Raw genomic sequence first — 19,420 nt, forward strand, 5'->3', positions numbered from 1 at the left:
AGGGTGTAATATGTGTGCATGTATGTTGCTGGATGAATATATAATATTGCTATACAGCGTGTTTCTGAATATATGTTTTAAAAAGATGAATCTGACTCAATATATGATGCAATAAATAGGCAAAAAGACAAAGTACATCTAAAAAAGGAATAGTGTGGGAGTTATGCACATGTGCGGGTTTTTTTCCCCCCTCTTTTAATGTCAATGCATTTACATGGTTCCTTTTTATTTTCCAGGATAGCAATGGAAATCTGGAGCTAGCGGTCGCATTTCTCACTGCAAACAATGCCAAGCTCCCACAGCCGGAAGAAGCAAGCTACTATCAGACCGCAATCCCCAACAATGACCGATACATCAGCGTGGGCAGCCAGGCGGACACAAGTAGGTGGCTTGTTTTTTTTCATCTGTTTCTACCTGTCCTCCTCCAGCAGCAGTGTGCGATGTGGGACTCGCCAAGATCGGCTCCCAACATAAATGCAAAATAAAGCAATTTTACAAATAGGTTTGATCCAAAAACTTCAGTTTAAGTTTACAGTCCTGATGCCATCTTCATGGTCACAGACTACCACTGATCTCTTTGTAGTCTGATCCTGCAGTAAAGCTTCCTTACATCTGTCCTCTGTTTCTTAAAGGGGTTATCCAAAGGTGCAAACATATTGCCTGTCCTGTGATAAGTGTCTGATCAGTTAGGGGTCTGTCCTCTGGGACCCCTATTGATCAGTAGAAGAGGAGTCTCCCCCCCGTGTGAATGTAGAAGGTGTTGAGCATGCAAGCTGGGACTGATTTAAGATGTCATCAATATGATCAGCGAGGGTTCACCCTACAGCTAGTCAGTGGCTCAAAGGCTTTGCCTTTGAATAGCAGGCTTCGGTCAAGCAGGTCTCTTCAATGAAAAGATTGTCACTCCGGTCCTTGGTGTTTGCAACTCAGCCTCATTCACTTGAATGGCCTGGCAAGAATGTGACAACATATCCAGTGAGGTGCGAGCCTCTTCAAACAGCTGATCAGCGGGTGTGCAGGGTGTTGCTCTCCCACCAATCTGATATTGATGCTGTATCTTAAAGAGGAGCTTTCATGGATTGGGGCACACGTAGTTCTATATACTGCTGGAAAGCCGGGTAAAGAGCTTTCGGTCCCGGTACCGTAGCTCTTTACAGTCAGAAAGGCGTTCCTTACAGTCAGTCAAGTACGTCCTTCTTCAAAGCAGCGCCTATCGCGCTGTACAGTGTGAGCGGGGAGGAACGCCCCCTCCCCTCCTGATAATACTCGTCTATGGATGAGCACTGTGAGCAGAGGGAGGGGACGTTCCTCCCCGCTCACACTGTACAGTGCGATAGGCACTGCTGTTGAGAAGGACGTTCTTGACAGACTGTCAGGAACGCCCTTCTGACTGTAAAGAGCTACGGTACCGGGGCCGAAAGCTCTTTACCCGGGACACAGATCGGGAAAGCCGACAGTGCGCTGAATTCAGTGCACTGTCTGCTTTCCAGCAGTATATAGAACTGCCTGTGCCCCAAACCATGAAAGGTCCTCTTTAAAGGGGTACGGTTTAGCGAAACCTCCCGTGCATTGCTAAAGGTTCCATGTGTTGGAATCCAGCTTTTCTTTTGTTCTGAATGAGCATTAGATACATCAGTGTTATGCCATGTTTTTTTGGGCAACAACCCCTGCAGAATATGTAAGTATGCCCATTTTGACGCCCTCTCAGCTATGGCGATAGGGGCCGGCTGTATTATTTCTTGGCTATGCTACCAGTTTATAAGAAGTCGCTTCTTCACGCTCCTTATATCCCCAATTAGACTGTAAATGGCGCTCTTCATTCGACTTGGTCCAGGATGTTTACAAGGCTTGGGAGCTGTCTCTCCATGAGATAGTGTGACAGACTGACAGTACATCCTGCTCCTCTACAAGTAGATGCCGTATCATTGACATCTGCCCTAACTAGAGATTTAACAGGCTGCGACGTGCGCTCACTTACATGTTTTTGTCAATTAACCCCGCGAGTCAGACCGTACCCTTCTATAATTAAGATCCCACAACCAGTTACGCCACATCGTGCTGTTACTTGTTCTTGGGCTATATATACATTGTAATTATGACACTTGTTAGCGTTACTGTCTCCCAGCCCGACACCCGTAATTATTATCCTCAAGTTTTAGAGCTGCTTCTGTTTCTATTAAAGGGGATGTCTAGCGGACCATCCCTTTAATAAGAGAGTTCTGATCTCCCAAAGTTGACGCCTGGTAATCCTTTGGCTTTTTGGTCGTTTAGAGGAAGGTCTTTTCTGTATTATGTGGATAGATCATTCCAGTGGAGTGTGAGGCATTGCGTGTAAGTCGCTGTGACCTATGGGGGGCATCTCAAGCTCTACAACATGTGTGTGCCCTAATGGGGCCTATGGGCAGGGTCTGTCTTAAGATGCCATGTACATGACCAAGTGTGACGGGAAAGGTTCCTGTGTCTTCACTTATTTGCCTCCTTCTGCCAATAATTAAATTGGTACAATAGAAGTCTATGGAGAGGGGGTAGGGGAGGAGAGCTCCTCGAAGCAGATAGACCATTTTCCTTCATAACAAATCTGGGTTATTAGGAGCTGCTACCCAGCCTTCTCCTGACACAAATGACTCCTTTAATGCCGTAGACTGCTTCATATCTCTGTCTCTCCTCCTCCCCCCATCCCGCTCCATAGACTTTATTGTAAACGGACACTGCTTGTGCACAGAGTATGGACCGAAAGAGGTAAAGGTCGGAGTATTGGTTAAAGACATGGGCACTGTTCTTTAGTGAAGTATACTGTAAAGATTGTTCCCGCACTATAGATTTATGTAAACCTAAATAAAAGTTACTTGCGCTTTAAATGCTCCGATTTTACTAAGGCAAATGATCACCTAAGGGAGCATGTCCCTATGACTAGGAGTCCCTATAGATAATAAGCTATAGTTATAGAGGTCATCCATACTATAGAGAATCCTCGAGAGGTTCAGGTTCATGGCGCCGGCGAGGTCCAGACTACAATGCGCAGCAGAATCTCGCAGGCAGCGAAACACAACGGCGTCCTAATACAGAATATAATCTATAAATGCTGAATTGGTTTTTTTTTTTTTAGATGTGATTGACCTCACTGGGGACGATAAGGATGACCTGCAGAGAGCCATCGCCCTGAGTCTGGAGGAGTCAAACCGGACATTCAGAGAGACAGGAATTACCGATGAGGAGCAAGCCATCAGCAGGTCTGTTAATAGTTCACCAGATGCCTTAGCGTTATTGTGATCCCCCTACTCTTGTATTACATGGCGCTGAATAGGCCGACGATTGGGATCCTGCTCCAGGATTCCTTTATGTGTTAAAACTGGTCGCAATTTTTATTTTTTTTTTTGGCCTATCCATTCAAGTTGGGCAACAAAGTTGTAAATCATTTCTGTTTGTAGCTTGCGGGTATCTCGCTTTCCACAACTTTAGTCGACCAATGGTTTGCCTAGACAGCAGTTGCAACAGTGACATCTGGTGGCTGAAATACGGGACTGCAACACGCGCATAAAAATTCGTGGACGTCTCTGTGGCCAATGATTTTTTTTTTTTTTTTTTTATTTTAAATATTTTACTTTGTTGTCTTAGAATTTGTTGTCCTCCTCAGTGTCACGTTTTTTATTTACAGGTTACTTTTATTCTGATGTATAAGGTGAGGTTTGGAATTTTTTAGGTCAGGATTAGGGTTGATCCAGCTACTGTGTAGGGAGGGGGAAGAGGTGAGCTGTGACCGTCGCCCATTGTCAGTGGTGGATCTTGTATTCTCTGTAGGAAGGTGTTGTCCTTGTAGTCTTTGCCAGTGATAATAATGAGGTCAGTAATGAGGAGTGATCTCTACAGAACAGGAAGTGTCATCCTAGTATGAGGCTTGTGAAAAGGTGACATTATCTAGTTATTAAATAGTATTCTCCTAATGTAAATGTATTTATAATTCTGCCTGCATACACTGGCAAATGGGCATACTGTTACCCACGTAGTTAACCCCTACATACACTGGCAAACAGTCCTATATAATATGTCTATGGACTAACTGAATAGGACAGGTCCTAACATTAGTCTTGTGACACTGGACATGTCCTCATGCAAGTTGGCAACTCTTAGGGGGCAAGGAGGTGGATTTTGACAGCGGATTTCGCCTCAAAATCCACCTCCGTACAATGGTGGTCTATGGAGACCACTAGCATTCTTTTTCTCCACTAGCGGCAAAAAGAAGCGAGCTGCCCTTTCTTCAGGCAGATTCTGGCGGCAGCAACCTCCGGAGTTCATGGAGTTTTCCTCTGCAGACTTTCTCATAACGTTATATCTACGGGAAAACCGCCGGCGTTTCTGTAGATATAATTGACATGCTGTGATTTGCAAAGCCCCCCCCCCCCCATAAAACATACGTTTCTGTCCCCAGCACTCTGGTGTCCGCCGCTGCTGTCCAGTCCAACAACGCCTGTGAGTCGCTGGTTCAAGTCCTATAGAGAGACCAACCAGAAATGTATATATGTTGTTATATATATGTGTTACTTTATTATATTAAAAATTTGAATCAATATTTTTGTTACTCCCTTCCAAAAAGAATGGAATAAGTGATCAAAAAGTCGAATTGCCCCAAAGAGTTGAGATAAAACGACAGCTCGTCCTGCAAAAAATAGGTTCGAAGACACAGCTCGATCAATTAAAAAAAAAAATTAAAAACTTTTGGTTCTTACAATACAGTGATGCAAAAAAAAAATATTTATTTTTATAAAAGTTCTCTTATTGTTCAAAAGTAGGAAAACTTAAAAATGTCCCTATAAATTAGGCATCGCTGTAATGTAACGTACTGAGCCATAGGATGAAATCGGCGAGCCATTCATATGGGCAAGTCAATGGAAAAATAAAGAGGTTCTAGCTCTCAGAAGACGGGAATGGGGGAAAAAAAAGCAAAAAGTAGGCCGTGTCATGAAGGGGTTAAGTAATCTGGTTAAAAATGGCACGAATACTTGTGGGAAGGGAAAAAGCAAAAACCTGCGAGAACCACAGGAACAGATGTTAACCCTACACGTTACTTGTTCCTCTTACGTACAGGGTTTTAGAAGCCAGCATAGCTGAGAACAAGGCCAGCCTGAAACGGACTCACCCCGAGGTTTGGAGCGATTCTCCTAATCCCTATGATAGGAAGCGGCAGGACAACTGTCCGGTGGGATTGAAGAATGTGGGAAACACCTGCTGGTTCAGCGCGGTCATCCAGGTGAGGAGGGCTTCATTGTATTCATTGCATTTATTATGGTACAGCGGGAAACCAAGAAGTGAACTGTCCCCTAAGAAGAACCTAACCTCATCTCAGCTTTGTCAGCTGAGGCCTACTCGGTTTTGTCTTAGGCCTAGAGCTAGATTATTTCCATAGATCTTCTCCTGAGACTTATATAAACCAAACCTGGCCTAAACCACATGTGCTTGGGTATGAGGACAGTAAGAATAGATGTATAGCCACAGCTTTTGAGGATGTATAGCCACTTTGAAGAGGACATGTTACCAGGTCTGAAATGTCCAATGACTGACTTCATGTCATAGGTGCTGTCCCCTTGAGCATTTTGGTGTTTTGTCCAAATCTGGTCAGCCATTTTGCAGCATAAGCCCGCTGAAGTAGTATTATATGCCACTAGAAAACAGACTTCTGCACACTGTTCGCTTTCATGGTATGCGTCTCGGAGCTGGTAGGTTGGCACCGATATCCCTTCACTGTTAGAAGGGCAGGCCTTACGGCTCAGCGTCATCACTAGGTGGTAAGGAACGCCTCCCCAAAACTACTCTTCAATAGCCTTGTACTGTCAGGGGGCATTCGTTACTGCCCAGCGATGACACTACGCTTAAGACCGGCCCTTCTGACAGTCAAGGGATATCGGTGCCGAAACTACAAACTCCGATTTCTCAGTCACCCGGGCGTGTGCAGTCAAAGCTTTTTCAGCTTTCTAGCAGTATAGAATACCACCAGTGCCCGAATACATGAAAGGTCCTCTTTAATGTTGATGCAAATAACAGTCTACTAGCCAAGCGGATGGTAATGCTGTGGTTTTTCTGGGGGTGAGATCTCTGTGTGCTATATTATCACTCAGTGTTACCTCCCACTTGGCTAGTAGACCCTAATTTACATCAATAGTTAAAGGGATCCTATCACTCAGACATTGGACTAGCCTTAAGAAAGGCTATTCGTCTCCTACCTTTCTTCTTCTTCTTCTCTGCGCCGCCGTTCGCTTACAATCCCAGGTTTTTTCGTTATGCAAATTAGCTCTCTCACAGCACTGGGGGCGGGCCCCAGCGCTCAAACAGCACTGGGGGGCATCCACAATGCTGCGAGAGAACTCTCTCCAGCGCCGCCTCCATCTTCTTCAGCAGCAGCCTCTTCTTCCGGTGGTGGCTTGTAACTTCCATGAGAAAATGGCCGCTTGGACAGTATCGTAAGCGGCCATTTTCTCGTGGCCTGTGGGCATGCGCAGTCTGCTCTGCCCGAGGCCTAGTAGTCACAAGCCGCCGCCAGAAGAAGAGGCTGAAGAGGACGCTGCTGACAAAGATGGAGGCAGCGCTGGAGAGAGTTCTCTCGCAGCATTGGGGATGCCCCCAGTGCTGTTTGAGCGCTGGGACCCACCCCCAGTGCTGCAAGAGATCTAATTTGCATACCGAGAAAAACCGGGACTGCAGGCGAACGGCGGCACGGAGAAGATGACGAAAGGTAGGAGACGAATAGCCTTTCTTAAGGAGATTCCGACGTGGTCCTAGAAAAAATTGTCTGAGTGATAGGATCCCTTTAAATCTTTGGAGTATCCGAACGGATTTGGATATACAGAACCTGAAAATGCCCAGGGTGACGGCGCTGATCCGAAGATGTATGTCATTGGGGTTTTTAGACTGGGTGACCGGTCCTCTTTAAGATTGGGATTGCTAGCTAAGATTTTGAAAGATTTATAACTTCGGGTTTTTTAAGATCTGGAAGATTCTTTCATCCCATTCATATCTAGTTAAGGCCACATTAGCCAGCCAGATCTCAGCCTCTGAAATGCCGATCAAAGAGAAACCCATTGGAGGATTTACACGTAGAGATAAGCCAGATGTGGTTGCCATTGATGGGATTGTGCGCACAATGCAAGCCTATAAGTCGTGTTGTGTATTATGGGGGTGGTAAGGAATTTTGCAGTATTCTATAACAAGATGACACATTAGAAATATAGGGAGAGAGACCTAGAAGATATTTAGTAAGCGGGAGAGGTAACGTGGCCTCGGCCAAGATTGTAACTCAACCCCCTGACTCATGGGAGTATCCGAGCCTGCTCATTTTATGTTTACCAACTGTACAGTGTGTACGTGGTCAATACAGTCATAAGCAGCATGCTTGAATGTCATATCATATCTCCAGTAGAAACCGATCTGTCTGCGGCCAGATTATTCATCTGCACTTTATAAGAATTGTTTATTTCATTTAGAAATTGTAACTAAAATGAGTCCAAATTGTGCAAAAGAATAAGTTTTTTTCCTTTTTTGCAATTAAAGGGATTCTATCATTAGAATCCCATTTTTAACTAAGCCCACGTCGGAATAACCTTAAGAAAGGCTATTCTTCCCCTACCTTTAGAATTCTTCTCTGTGCCGCCATTAGGTAGATATTCCAGTTTTCGTCCTTATGCTAATGAGTCTCCAGACAGCACTGGGGGCGTCCTCTGTGCTGCTTGAAAACTCTACAACGCTGCCTCTATCTTCTACAGGAACGGGCTCTCCGTGTCTTCCGGTGGTGCCTTCAAACTTCTAGGCCTAGGGCAAAGCCGACTGCGCATGCCCGCCAGCCACAAGAAAATGGCCACTTGCGCAGTATTGTAAGCCACCATTTTCTTGTGGCCGGCAGGCATGCACAGTCGGCTTTGCCGGAGGCCTAGAAGTTTGAAGCCACCGCCGGAAGAAGACGCGTGAAGAGCCCGTTCCTGAAGATGTAGGCAGCGCTGGAGAGTTCTCTCGCAGCATTGGGGACGCCCCCAGTGCTGTTTGAGCACTGAGGACCGCCCCCAGTGCTGCAAGAGAACTTATTTGCATACCGACGAAAATCAGATTATATACCAAATGGCGGCGCGGAGAAAACTTCCAAAGGTAGGAGAAGAATAGCCTTTCATAAGACTACATGGTAGGGGCAAAAAAATTGACTTTTAATGATAGGATCCCTTTAAGGTTATTCCGGCGCGGGCTTAGTTAAACTCGGGATTCTAATGATAGAATTCCTTTAAGTAAATGTTAATGAATGTACAAAGCTGTAAATATTGATTTAGAAAAAAAAAATAGCTGCATCAAGAAGTTGTTGAAATGGAAAGACAATCAATGTGAATGCAATGATCTACGTAAGTGATTATAATATTAGGGTGAAGCTTTTTGGGTAAAACTGTCCATGTGAGCAGAGGCTCTAGTACCCTGTAGGGCCGACTCTGGTCTGGATACAAGATAAGAATATGGTTGGACATTGAGGTTCCATTTGTATCCCGCACACTTGTCAGTTACTGAAGCTGGTGTCCCAGCTGGTCCCATAAATTGGAGATAAATCTGACGACCGGACAGGCCAAGGAAGTGTTGTAATCTTGAGGATATGTTCCTGGCAAACCCTTTCTGGGTGAGCATTATCCTGCTGAAAAATGTTAGTTGTCAGCCTTGCCATGAGAGGCAACACGTGGGTGCAGGATGTCTTGCACATATCACTGACTATAAGGGCTAGTTCACACGTGAACTGCCCGCGCGGGTTTTGACACAGAGAGAGACGCGGCGAGCCGCGTCTCTCTCGTCAAAACCCGCCCGCCGCAACCATCGCTGTCGCGGCTTAACCCTCTTCTGTCGGCTCAAATAAATGAGCCGACATAGGAGGGAGCTGCCGGGGGCGGAAGCCGCGCGGCTGAGCCTGCGCGGCTTTCGCCTGAAGAAAGGACATGTCCTTTCTTTTCTCCGCTAGCAGCAGCTCGCCGCTAGCGGAGAACAGAAGCCCGGCGGTCTCCATAGACCACCATTATAAGGGGAGGTTTTGGACGCGAAATCCGCTGTCAAAAACCTCCCCTTATACTCACGTGTGAACTAGCCCTTAGAGGTGACTGATGGTTCCTCAGATCATCACACCAATAGTTGGGGCAGTTAGGTTCCTCAGCAAAGGCAGGATTGAAGCGCTCTCAACAAGGCCTCGGTACTTGGATCTGTCCGTTGTCAAATTCCAAACAGAACCCGGATTTATTGTTAATGATGATATGGTTCCAGCATGTAGCGGTCCAGATTTCTCATTCACTACCCACTGCAAAAGAATGTGATGTTGGCTGCTTGTCTATGGCAGGAGGCATGGTACTTCCTTTCCTTTACCAGATAGACGGGTGTGTAATGAAGGCGACAACTAGATGGTGGACAAGAAAACTGCAGGAACTGCTTGTACTTGTTGTCAGATCAAACACTCCTCCCTACTGATGGTGTGTGGCTGTCCAGAGCCTGTTCACTGTGCGCGTGCGCCATTCTGCTCCCAGCACCTCCTAAAAGCTAGGTCACAATGGCGGTATGAGATTCTGTTTCTTGCTGTCCCCTCTGTCTGTCAGCTGGGCAACTTATCTTATGCATTGTAGAAGTTTGTCTAGACAGACAATGAAAGTACACTACCCAAAAGTAGCCTCTTTAGATAGGGCAGTGGCAGCCAACTGCTTCCTCTTCCTTTGCTGTATAGTACAGGTGCCTGGAGCGGCCCTGAATAGCTGATCTGTGCAGGTGTAGTTCTCAACCACTGATCAGAGATTGGTCTATCCAAATGATAAGCCATAAACAGTTGACAAAATACAAAAATTCTTGGCCAACCATGAGTTGTGTGAAAAAAAAAAAAAACGGAGGCCATTTTACAAAAATGAAGTGACGACTAGAAATAAAAACAAGGTTTGCTAGCCGCCGTGGTGAAAAAATGGATGACCCACGGGCGTCCTTTGTATTTCGTGGACTTGAGAATACCTCGCCTGTCCACACATTGCAGATGTGTGATTGATGACTTAATAATAATCATTGCCTAAAAGAGATTCTGCTCCGTCCGTGATTTGTTGGTTCCGAAAAAAGGCCTACTGTTAATGGATCTGTCAGCAGCTGCTCATTGTCTGACAGGTCCTGCATCGATTACGCTCCGCTCTCCTTTTTCCTCATCTTTCGCCACCATTTCTGCCTCCGCTAATTGATAAGACGGTCTTCTAATCTGCCGGTCACCTGCTCGCGTCTATTCCGTTCTGTTGATCTAAAAATGTCGGTTTGTTTACAATAAATGGTTTCGGCTCCACTGAAATAACAGTCGCCACAAGTCTCGTAACAGATGGTGACAGATGGCGAACCATCCACGCTGCCGTCAGCTGCTGAGACGGGCTTGTTTACCCTCCGTCACTGATACATATGCCCGTGTTGTTTAGTCTGACTTTAGCTGAAGGAATCCAGTGTCGGGTAGGATGGGTTATATTGTGTGTTCACGATCTTTTGCGCTCTGTTATTGCAGTATCGTAAATGAACATTCATGAATGACATAAGGTAGGGCATGAGAACCATGATGCTGAATGCAAACCTGATTGGTTATCTGTGAATCGGGTTTACAGGGCAGGATTATTTCGCCCTTATTTTCGGAGAAATCTTGCTTAACCCCTTAAGGTATCCCGTTGCATTCAAAATAATTCTGTGGGGAAATATTCGGTATAACTGATTTGTTAAAAATCTCTGCTCGTTTTGGGTGTAGGAGTCCAGTGGGCGGTCCTACTAGAGGGAAAGCTGTCAGGCACACGGAGTAGGACCGCCCAATTGACTACTAAGCCCAGAATGAGCAGAGAGTTAAAGTAGTTTTCCAGCCCTATATTGAGTTTTCATACTGATGACTTACGGTAGCTACAGGATAGGTCATCAGTATGTAATCCATGGGGGTCTGACACCCGAACCCTGCACAAACCCCCGGAAGCTGAGAGTAGACAGTGAGCTGCAGGTAAGAACCAATTCGTATATAATAATTTTTAATTTTTTTTTGGCTACATCCGTTTTCCACTTCATCCCCCATGACAGCCTATATGGAGGTAGACCCTTGACCTCTCTAGAGACACGAAGCGGAGACCCTTCCCTGTTCTCCTTTTCCAGTGTTTCCTCTTTCTACAGGGGTCAGGTAGCAGAGATACTCTCTATAAAGGGGTGGGAAATGTTTAGGGGTCACTATGGCTTTACTGTGGGACCTCAATTGCCATGCAGCCTTCTTGGTCTCCTTTGGGGATGGAGTGGTCTCCTTTGCCTGGTCCCCAGGGGTTGTGCCGGCCTCTCCTTCCTGTGGCTCCTGTTCAACCAAAATAAGAGAAGTGACTAGGTGCCTCCAGGTCGCACATGACCAATGAGGCCAATCTGCGGCCTAAGGAAAGGGACGTCACAGCCGGCAAGGACTTCTGGCAAAAGATGGCAGAACAGTAAGACCGGACCGCGCTTGGATCATCCGGGGACAGGTGAGTGTGTGCGGTTTTTGGGGTTGTTTTTTTTTTGTGATTTTCACCACCTCTGACCTCACTTAAAAATGTATTTTTATCCTGGGCAACCTCTTTAAAGTCTGTGGGGGTCATTTGGTGGCCTTTAATATAGCGTCTAGCCCGTAGCCATTGAACCCTGTCATGTGAATGAGCCCTAGCGCTGATGGGAATCAAGGGCAGCAATTTATGGGGCTCAAATCCACTCCTTACTAGCCAAAAAGGCACAAAAAATAATAATAATGCCATTTGGCTAACAGAATACAGTGGACACGCAGTGATAAATCTGTTGTGTTCTTGAGGGGAGCGCCCCCTACAGGGAGCGGCATAGTCTGCAGATATACCACTGACGCAGGTTGGTTGGATCATCGGCTCTTCCATACCCTTTCCTCAAGCTGATTAGGTAAGCCTGAAGTGTCACAAACATGGCGGGCATTGACGTGGGCCATTTACAGCTTCCTAGAAGCCTTTGGCCAGTGACCAGGCTGTTAGTTTATATTCGGCGATGAATACACCTTGTAAATTAGTTTATTAAAAGCATTGGCTCATCTCGCGGGGTCACATTCTTACAGGACGGGTACTTTTGCCAACCAGTTTTCGCCAGTGATGAGAGATGACTCTTGTTAACCGGTTAGTGGGTGAGACCAAGGTCTTTTTTTATTTTGACAACTGTGAAAAGTAGCCGGTGACAGATAAGTCTCTGACTACGCTAGAGCTAAAATACAACGGAGGAAATGTGGAAGCCTAGCCATGTTCTGACATGATGTGTAGAGCGTCCATTGTCATGACATGCTTTCCTTTACATGGGCACAGAGGGGGCGGATTATGGCTTGTAATCCACGTCGTAATCTGCCCCCTCACAATGGTGGTCTATGGAGACCGCCAGGCTACTTTTTTCTGTGAGTGGCATGTTGCCGCTCACGCAAAAAAGAAGTGGGATGCCCATTGTTTAAGTTCACACTGGGAACAGATTGGCGGATTTTGGCACCGAGAGTTACGTGGGGAGCCGCGTCACTCTCTGGTCAAAACCTGACTGTCGCGGCTTCCGACAGTCACGGCTTCACCCTCCAGAGTTGGCTCAAATTAATAGGACGACTCTAGAGGTTGCTGCCACCAGGCGGACGCCGCGGCTCAACGAGTCACGGAATCCGCCTGAAGAAAGGGCAGCCCGCTTCTTTTTTCCGTGAGCTGCATGTTGCCAGGCGGTCTCCATAGACCACCATTGTGAGGGGGTGGATTATGACGAGGATTACACGCCATAATCCACCCCCTCTGTGCCCGTGTGAACGGGCCATTTCTTCAGGCGGATTCCGCGACTCGTTTCAGCAACGAGATGGAGAAGGTGAAAAAAATAAATAAATAAAATACTCACCTGTCCCCCGGTGTTCGTGTGCCCTGTCACTGTCCGTTCCAGCAGTGCCCCAGTGCCTTCCGGCCAAAGTCCTCATCTCACGAGACTGCTAGGGTCAGTCGGTGGCATAAGGTGATGTTCCATGTATTTACCTTAGTCAGCTGATTGGTCGTAACAGTCACATGAGCTGAGCAGGAGCGGAAAACATTGGGAGACTCTGAAGCCCCAGAGATAGGTGTGTTGTTTTTTTGTTGTTTTTTTTTCGCCTTTCCCAGCCTCCTGGAAAAAATTTAATAACCTTGTCAACCCCTTTTAAATTTCATATAATCACCTGTACAGTCAGTCTCGTAGAACTTATGGATTGTCTTAAGTGGATAACGCTTTTAAAATGGCATTTTGTGACGATGGTTCCCACTGATCATTGTGTGACCTCCAATGATCACAGTGAAGTGTTCAATTTCCCTGCAGTGCCGCCACAGGACAACTGTAGTATTACATGATGTCCATTGAAATGCGATAGGACTTAGTGCTCCGATACTGCTGCAATTGTCTTTTATTATATGTATATGTGAGGCCTAAGAAATGAGAGGGCAGCTACAGTCAATCATTGTGACGCGAGCAGAAAGATGAGTGTTTGCAGGACAGATTGACAAGAAACCAACATTGTGACATTAATTGCCTTCATTAATTTTGGGTGTAAATTGTACGATGGGCGACCGTGTGATAGAATTGTCTGTAGTTTTAACTTGTATCTTTCTCTTTCAGTCTCTCTTCAATCTGCTCGAATTTCGCAGGCTAGTTTTAAACTACAGCCCCCCTGCCAGTGCTCAGGATGTTCCACGAAACCAAAAGGTGGGTGTACGTGTTCATTATATGTGTGGGTATGCTTCCTGTATGACTCACGCAGTTTTTGCCATTCCCCCTTCAAAAAGAAATGCTGAAAATGTCATTTTATCACAATCTTGTATATTAAAGGGATCCTATCTTACAAACCCTTTTTTTTTAAGAAAGGCTATTCGTCTCCTACCTTTCGTTGTCTTCTCCGCGCCACCGTTAGCCTAAAATCCCGTTTTTTGTCAGTATGTAAATGAGCTCTTTCGCAGCACTGGGTGCTCAAACAGCACTGGAGGCGGCCCCAATGCTGCGAGAGAACCCTCCAGCGCCGCTTCCATCTTCGTCTGGAACGAAGTCTTCACGCGTCTTCTTCCAGCGGTGTCTTCTAACTTCTAGGCCTAGGGCATGCCCGTCGGCCGCGAAAAATGGCCGCTTACAATACTATGTAGGCGGCCATTTTTCTTGTGGCCATGAGCATGTGCAGTCACCTTTGCCCAGCTTTGCGGTGAAGACCTCGTTCCAGACGAACATGGAGGCGGCGCTGGAGACTTCTCTTGCAGCATTGGGGCCGCCCCCAGTGCTGTTTGAGCGCTGGGGCCCGCCCCCAGTGCTGCGAAAGAACTCCTTTACATACCGACAAAAAAAGGGATTTTAGGCGAACGGCGGCGCGGACAAGACAACGAAAGGTAGGAGAAGACTAGCCTTTCTTAAGGCTATTCCGACGTGTTAGAGAGAAACAAAAGGGTTTGAAACATAGGATCCCTTAAATGTGACTCTTCCCTTTGTGCAGTCCCTACTTGTTAGAATCCTTTTACAATAAGGGTCCCCCTGCAAAGGCACCCAGGGACACCCATGCAAATCAATGGAGGACAGAGGTCCTATAGAGAGGAACTCTTTGTAGACATGATGGTCCTGCACAGAAGACCCTTCTCCCTTAGAAGGTTTCTCCAGACTAGACAACATTTGGTGTAAAACAGTCTATCCCCAGTGCTCTGTACAGCCTCAGGGCCAGGCGAGACCAGAAATGGAGAGGCTCACATGACTGTTGGAGATGTCGCCAGTCCCTCTAGTCAATGTCTGGCCTTATGTTGGCCTCTCCACTTACTGTATGGAGAGCAGGAACACAGACGATGGCATGCCTGCCTGCTTTATATAGTGAATGGACCAGCAGGATCCCTCCATTGAAACTTCTAGCCGTGACAATGATTGTACAGGGGCCCCCCATTACCGGCGATCAGTAGTGGTCTCAGGTGCTTGGACCACCACTAAGGCTGGATTCACACGGTTGAAGTCTCCATAGCATTACGATGCATGCAGTCAGAAAAACCAAAATGCAAACACACAATCCTGCTTTTAATTCCTTTTCACATAGGATTTACATGTAACTTACCTTCAGTTGGTGATAAAGCATTTGCTATTTTCTTCTATGCTTTAGGAACATAGGAATCTGCCTTTCATGCGTGAGCTGCGGTATCTCTTCTCGCTACTGGTCAGTTCTAAAAGGAAATACGTGGATCCTTCCAGGGCGGTGGAGATACTTAAGGACGCCTTCAAGTCTAATGATTCCCAGCAGGTGAGCCAAAATCTTTCCATATAACATATTGGTCAGGTGTCAGCAGCATGGACCCTGTGGAATTGCAAAGTGTTAGTGTATGTCCAGACAGCGCGGCCAAAGCCCCACCCGCTGCGTCTGATAGCGGTACGATTTTGCAGGTCAGATTAAAAAAAACACAAAAAAAAAAACAGAACAGGGGTCTGCAAGTGCCCTCATGTGCCTCCCATGAACAGAGTAGTGGAACACATGCTCACCCACAACTGCATTCACTTCTAAGGTAATGCCAAAATTTCCCATCCTAAAATTACATAGAAGTGAATGGATCGGTGGCCCAGCATGCGCACCCCCACTCCATTCTTAGTGGCACAAAAACTTATCCTTGTCCAACTTCATGGTCAATCCCGTATGTGAGTCACATGCGAGTACAATTATGGATTTTAAAATATTTGCGCTAATTTTGCATGCGGTCCAGATTATTACTATTCTATTTATTATTATTCACTTTGTGTATTTGTGCAGATGTAGATTTTTTTTTTTTTAATAAAGTTATCACAGGAACATGCATGTTGAAGCAAAATTATGTTGCATTAAAGTTACATAGGACTCTTTACCACCTTTAACAATAATATATAATATAGATATTTAGATAGACTTATATCGGTCTTCCTCCTCCATTGAAATCAACTTGCATGAGCCTGCTGTAGATCACATCAGGGACTTGTATATGGACAGACCTATTTTCGCGTCCTTGATCTGTTTCTTCTTTCCTATAGCAAGATGTCAGTGAATTCACACACAAGCTGTTGGATTGGCTGGAAGACGCTTTCCAGATAAAGGCAGAGGAAGAAAGGTGAGCGTATGAGGTTTATTCACCTGTCCTTGGGTGAAATGTGTCACAGTATTGATCAGATATTACATTAAAGGGATTCTACCATTAAAATCTTTTTTTTTTTTTTTTTTTTTTTTTTTTTTTTTTTGTGTGTGGATAAGACGTCGGAATAGCCTTTAGAAAGGCTATTCGTCTCTTACCTTTAGATGTGATCTCCAACGCGCCGTTCCTTAGAAATACCGTTTTTTACCGGTATGTAAATTAGTTCTCTGGCAGTGATGGGGGCGGGCCCCAACGCTGAAAATGTGATGGGGGCGTCCCCACTGCAGCGCGAGAACACGATCCTGCGACGCCTCTATCTTCGGCTGGATCCTCCCCTTCTATGTTGTCTTCCTCCTACGTCACCTCAGACGCCTGCGCAGTTGGCTCTGCCAGTGAGACACTAGTAGAGCCGACTGCACATGCCAGCCGGCAGCCATTTTTGTGAGGCCGCTCTTGCTCTTGTAGCTCGATGCAGGAGCGGCCTCCCAAAAATGGCCACCGGCCGGCATTCACACTTGGCTCTGCTGGTGTATCACTGGCAGAGCCAACTACGCAGGCGTCTGAGGCAGGAGGAAGACGACAGAGAAGGGGAGGATCTAGCCGAAGATAGAGACGTCGCAGGATCGTGTTCTTGAGCTGCAGTGGGGACCCCCCATCGCATTTTCATTGCTGGGGCCCGCCCCCATCGCTGTGAGAGAACTAATTTGCATACCGGTAAAAACCGGTATTTCTAAGGAACGGCGCGGCGGAGATCACATCTAAGGGTAAGAGGTGAATAGCCTTTAGACATCTTATCCACAAAAAAAGAGGTTTTAATGGTAGAATCCCTTTAAAGAGGACCTTTCACCACCTCCACCCACTGTTTCTTGCATCTTTTAATGGGCGCTGATTCCTGCATAGTTGGAATTTTTTCTCTAGCCCCCACCATTCCTGAGCAATTTAGTTTTAGTTTCAGCACTCGATATACAAGTTAGGCTGTCTTGTCAGGTGGGTGGTCCAAGGCGATCTGCTCCAGCCCAGGACCACCCATCTGACAGTGGAGCCTATTTAGTATATTGGATGGCCTCCACAATTTCTAGGGCATTGACAAAAAATGGTGATCTCTCAGTAGCAGAAAACACTACGGGGCTCATTCACATGTCACTCCCTTGTAACGCCAAAATACTGATGTATCCAGTGTGAACAACTTCCAGCCCTCAGTGTATTGATCAGCATTGTGGCTCTCGCTCCTCTCCTGCGTTCTTCCTGTGGACTATTCCCAGGCAGCGATCAGTTTTGTTCCTGTAATTGGCTTTTTTCGCTGTTTAGTAAGTCAGTCAAGATCCCGAGCGCTGCCCTTGGGCTGTGAACATTTCCTGACGATTGAAGAGCTAAGTGACATGCACATTACACTCAAGGCTGGAGGCAAAGTGAAGCAGCCATGACATGTCAGAGCCTTCATCTGCTCTTCACAGGGAAGGTTATTCAAGAACTCGAGGAATCGGATTTGCTGGATTCAGAATGATTTAATCTTGCGCCGTGTTTCTGAATATCTACATTCATGGTCCCCGAGATTTATATTAAGGTGTTGAAAATTCTTAAAGGGGGCGGTTAGCCACTAACTATTAGGACATATTGACTACCGGAGGCCAAGAGCTACATCCTTAGACATTAACCCATTCCGAACGTCCGACATACTATTACGAAAGATGTTGGATAATTAAGGAGCTGAGCAGCCGCCATAGCCACTGGGTCTCTGCTGTTGTATACAGCACAGACCCGCCGTTAATGCCTGCCAACAGTGACCGCACTGATCATGGACATTAAGGCCCCTGGTTTTGCATGGAGCGCTGCCGTTTTGGGGAGGATTCCTTTTTCCATGGACGATATCCAGGCCCGGCAATACATTGTCATGACTGTTGGGGGCCTATCGAAGGCTCCCATATTTGTCTCTATGCAGCCTGTAATACAAATGCTGTCAATTTGCAATGCATTAGTAATTAATCGCATTAGTGACCGGGTCTAATAACTATGGGCACCATATACATGAATCCTATTGGACAAGTCTTAAGAGGGAAAATCACGAAGTAGGGAACAATAAGCAATGCACATAGCCTATAGATTTTCCTTTTGCCCGGCCGTTTACATAGGGTTGCCCCCGTACTACAGCATTTTAATTGCATATATAATATTAGGACCCCCTTTAGCAGATTCAGATCCTGTCTCCCCAATTCAGAGCACAGCTCGGCCCTGCCCCTGTAGAACATTGTCTGCAGCAGCCGAAAAAAATGCAGGAACAGGGAGTGGTGGCTATTTAGGTCACTTAGGACATTTGCCAGCTCTTCCGGGAGTCTGCAGAATTGGCGAGTATTACAGCGCTCTAGGTCTCTTCTTTCTTTTCGAGTTTCCACAAAGAGGTGCAGGTCTTAATGTACATCATTTTGTTGTCATGTATACAATGGTCCGAATGCAATTTGAATAAATATATGGGTATCTATTTACATTTTTCTGTTTGCTTCATCAGAGATGGAGAAAAGCCAAAGAACCCAATGGTGGAACTGTTCTATGGCCGATTCCTGGCGGTGGGCGTGCATGAAGGTTGGTATTTGCAGGGTTGCGCATCTGTTTGATTCCTTGGAGCGGCCTCTCGGGATATCTAAACTGGCCTTTCTGGTATTTTATATCTGAACACCAGTTTAACTGTTCCAGGTTATCCAGGTGTATTAGGAATTCCTTAAGAAAAAGAGGGTTTTTCATAGGGCCGTACCTTGGCGTCGTGGTAATGCTAGGCACTGAACAGTAGAAATTCTAAACACAGGGTTGTATGTGTGGCCTGTGTGGAATACTTAACCAGCAGAATTAGGAGTGCAGCTCTGGGCTACAATCTTACAATTGATTATAGCTACATTTCTTGTAGAAAGCCGCAGTCTTAGACTATGTTCATATGGTGGAATATGCTGCAAAGTCAGCACCAGATTGAGCCCAGTTTCCTCTGGCTGTTATAGCGTCAAAGTCCTATGCTTAAAAACAGCCCGCTAAACATTGAATCTGTTGAATTTTTTTTTATGGTCCGTTACATATAGGTTGTACGATGCTACCCATACTGTACATTATATATGCAGTACTATATGTATATGGCCATAAAGGACATGCATTGAAATCACATTACCGACAACCACACACAAAAACCCATTCGTGGACCCATTAATAATGTCTGTCCAGTGGCCGACAACATTACTTTTTGCCACAATCATTGCAGAGCCTTAGAAATATTGCTGTGAAAAATTTTGGAAAGGAAATATAGATGAGCGAGTAGT

At 45.9% G+C, this 19,420-nt stretch overlaps 1 protein-coding gene across 2 annotated transcripts in view; it reads left to right on the top strand.

The window, feature by feature from the left end:
- Positions 1–19,420, top strand: part of USP25 (ubiquitin specific peptidase 25) — a 79,870-nt gene that overhangs the window by 21,268 nt on the left and 39,182 nt on the right. For both annotated transcript variants that reach the window (XM_075263445.1, XM_075263446.1), the window contains exons 3-9: positions 237–381; positions 3,107–3,230; positions 5,083–5,245; positions 13,630–13,716; positions 15,134–15,271; positions 16,027–16,103; positions 18,628–18,701. In XM_075263445.1, coding sequence (XP_075119546.1) covers positions 237–381; positions 3,107–3,230; positions 5,083–5,245; positions 13,630–13,716; positions 15,134–15,271; positions 16,027–16,103; positions 18,628–18,701 — 808 coding nt within the window. The remainder of the gene's footprint in view (positions 1–236; positions 382–3,106; positions 3,231–5,082; positions 5,246–13,629; positions 13,717–15,133; positions 15,272–16,026; positions 16,104–18,627; positions 18,702–19,420) is intronic.

This window comes from Leptodactylus fuscus, chromosome 2 (assembly GCF_031893055.1).
Source record: "Leptodactylus fuscus isolate aLepFus1 chromosome 2, aLepFus1.hap2, whole genome shotgun sequence".
Taxonomy (NCBI): domain Eukaryota; kingdom Metazoa; phylum Chordata; class Amphibia; order Anura; family Leptodactylidae; genus Leptodactylus; species Leptodactylus fuscus.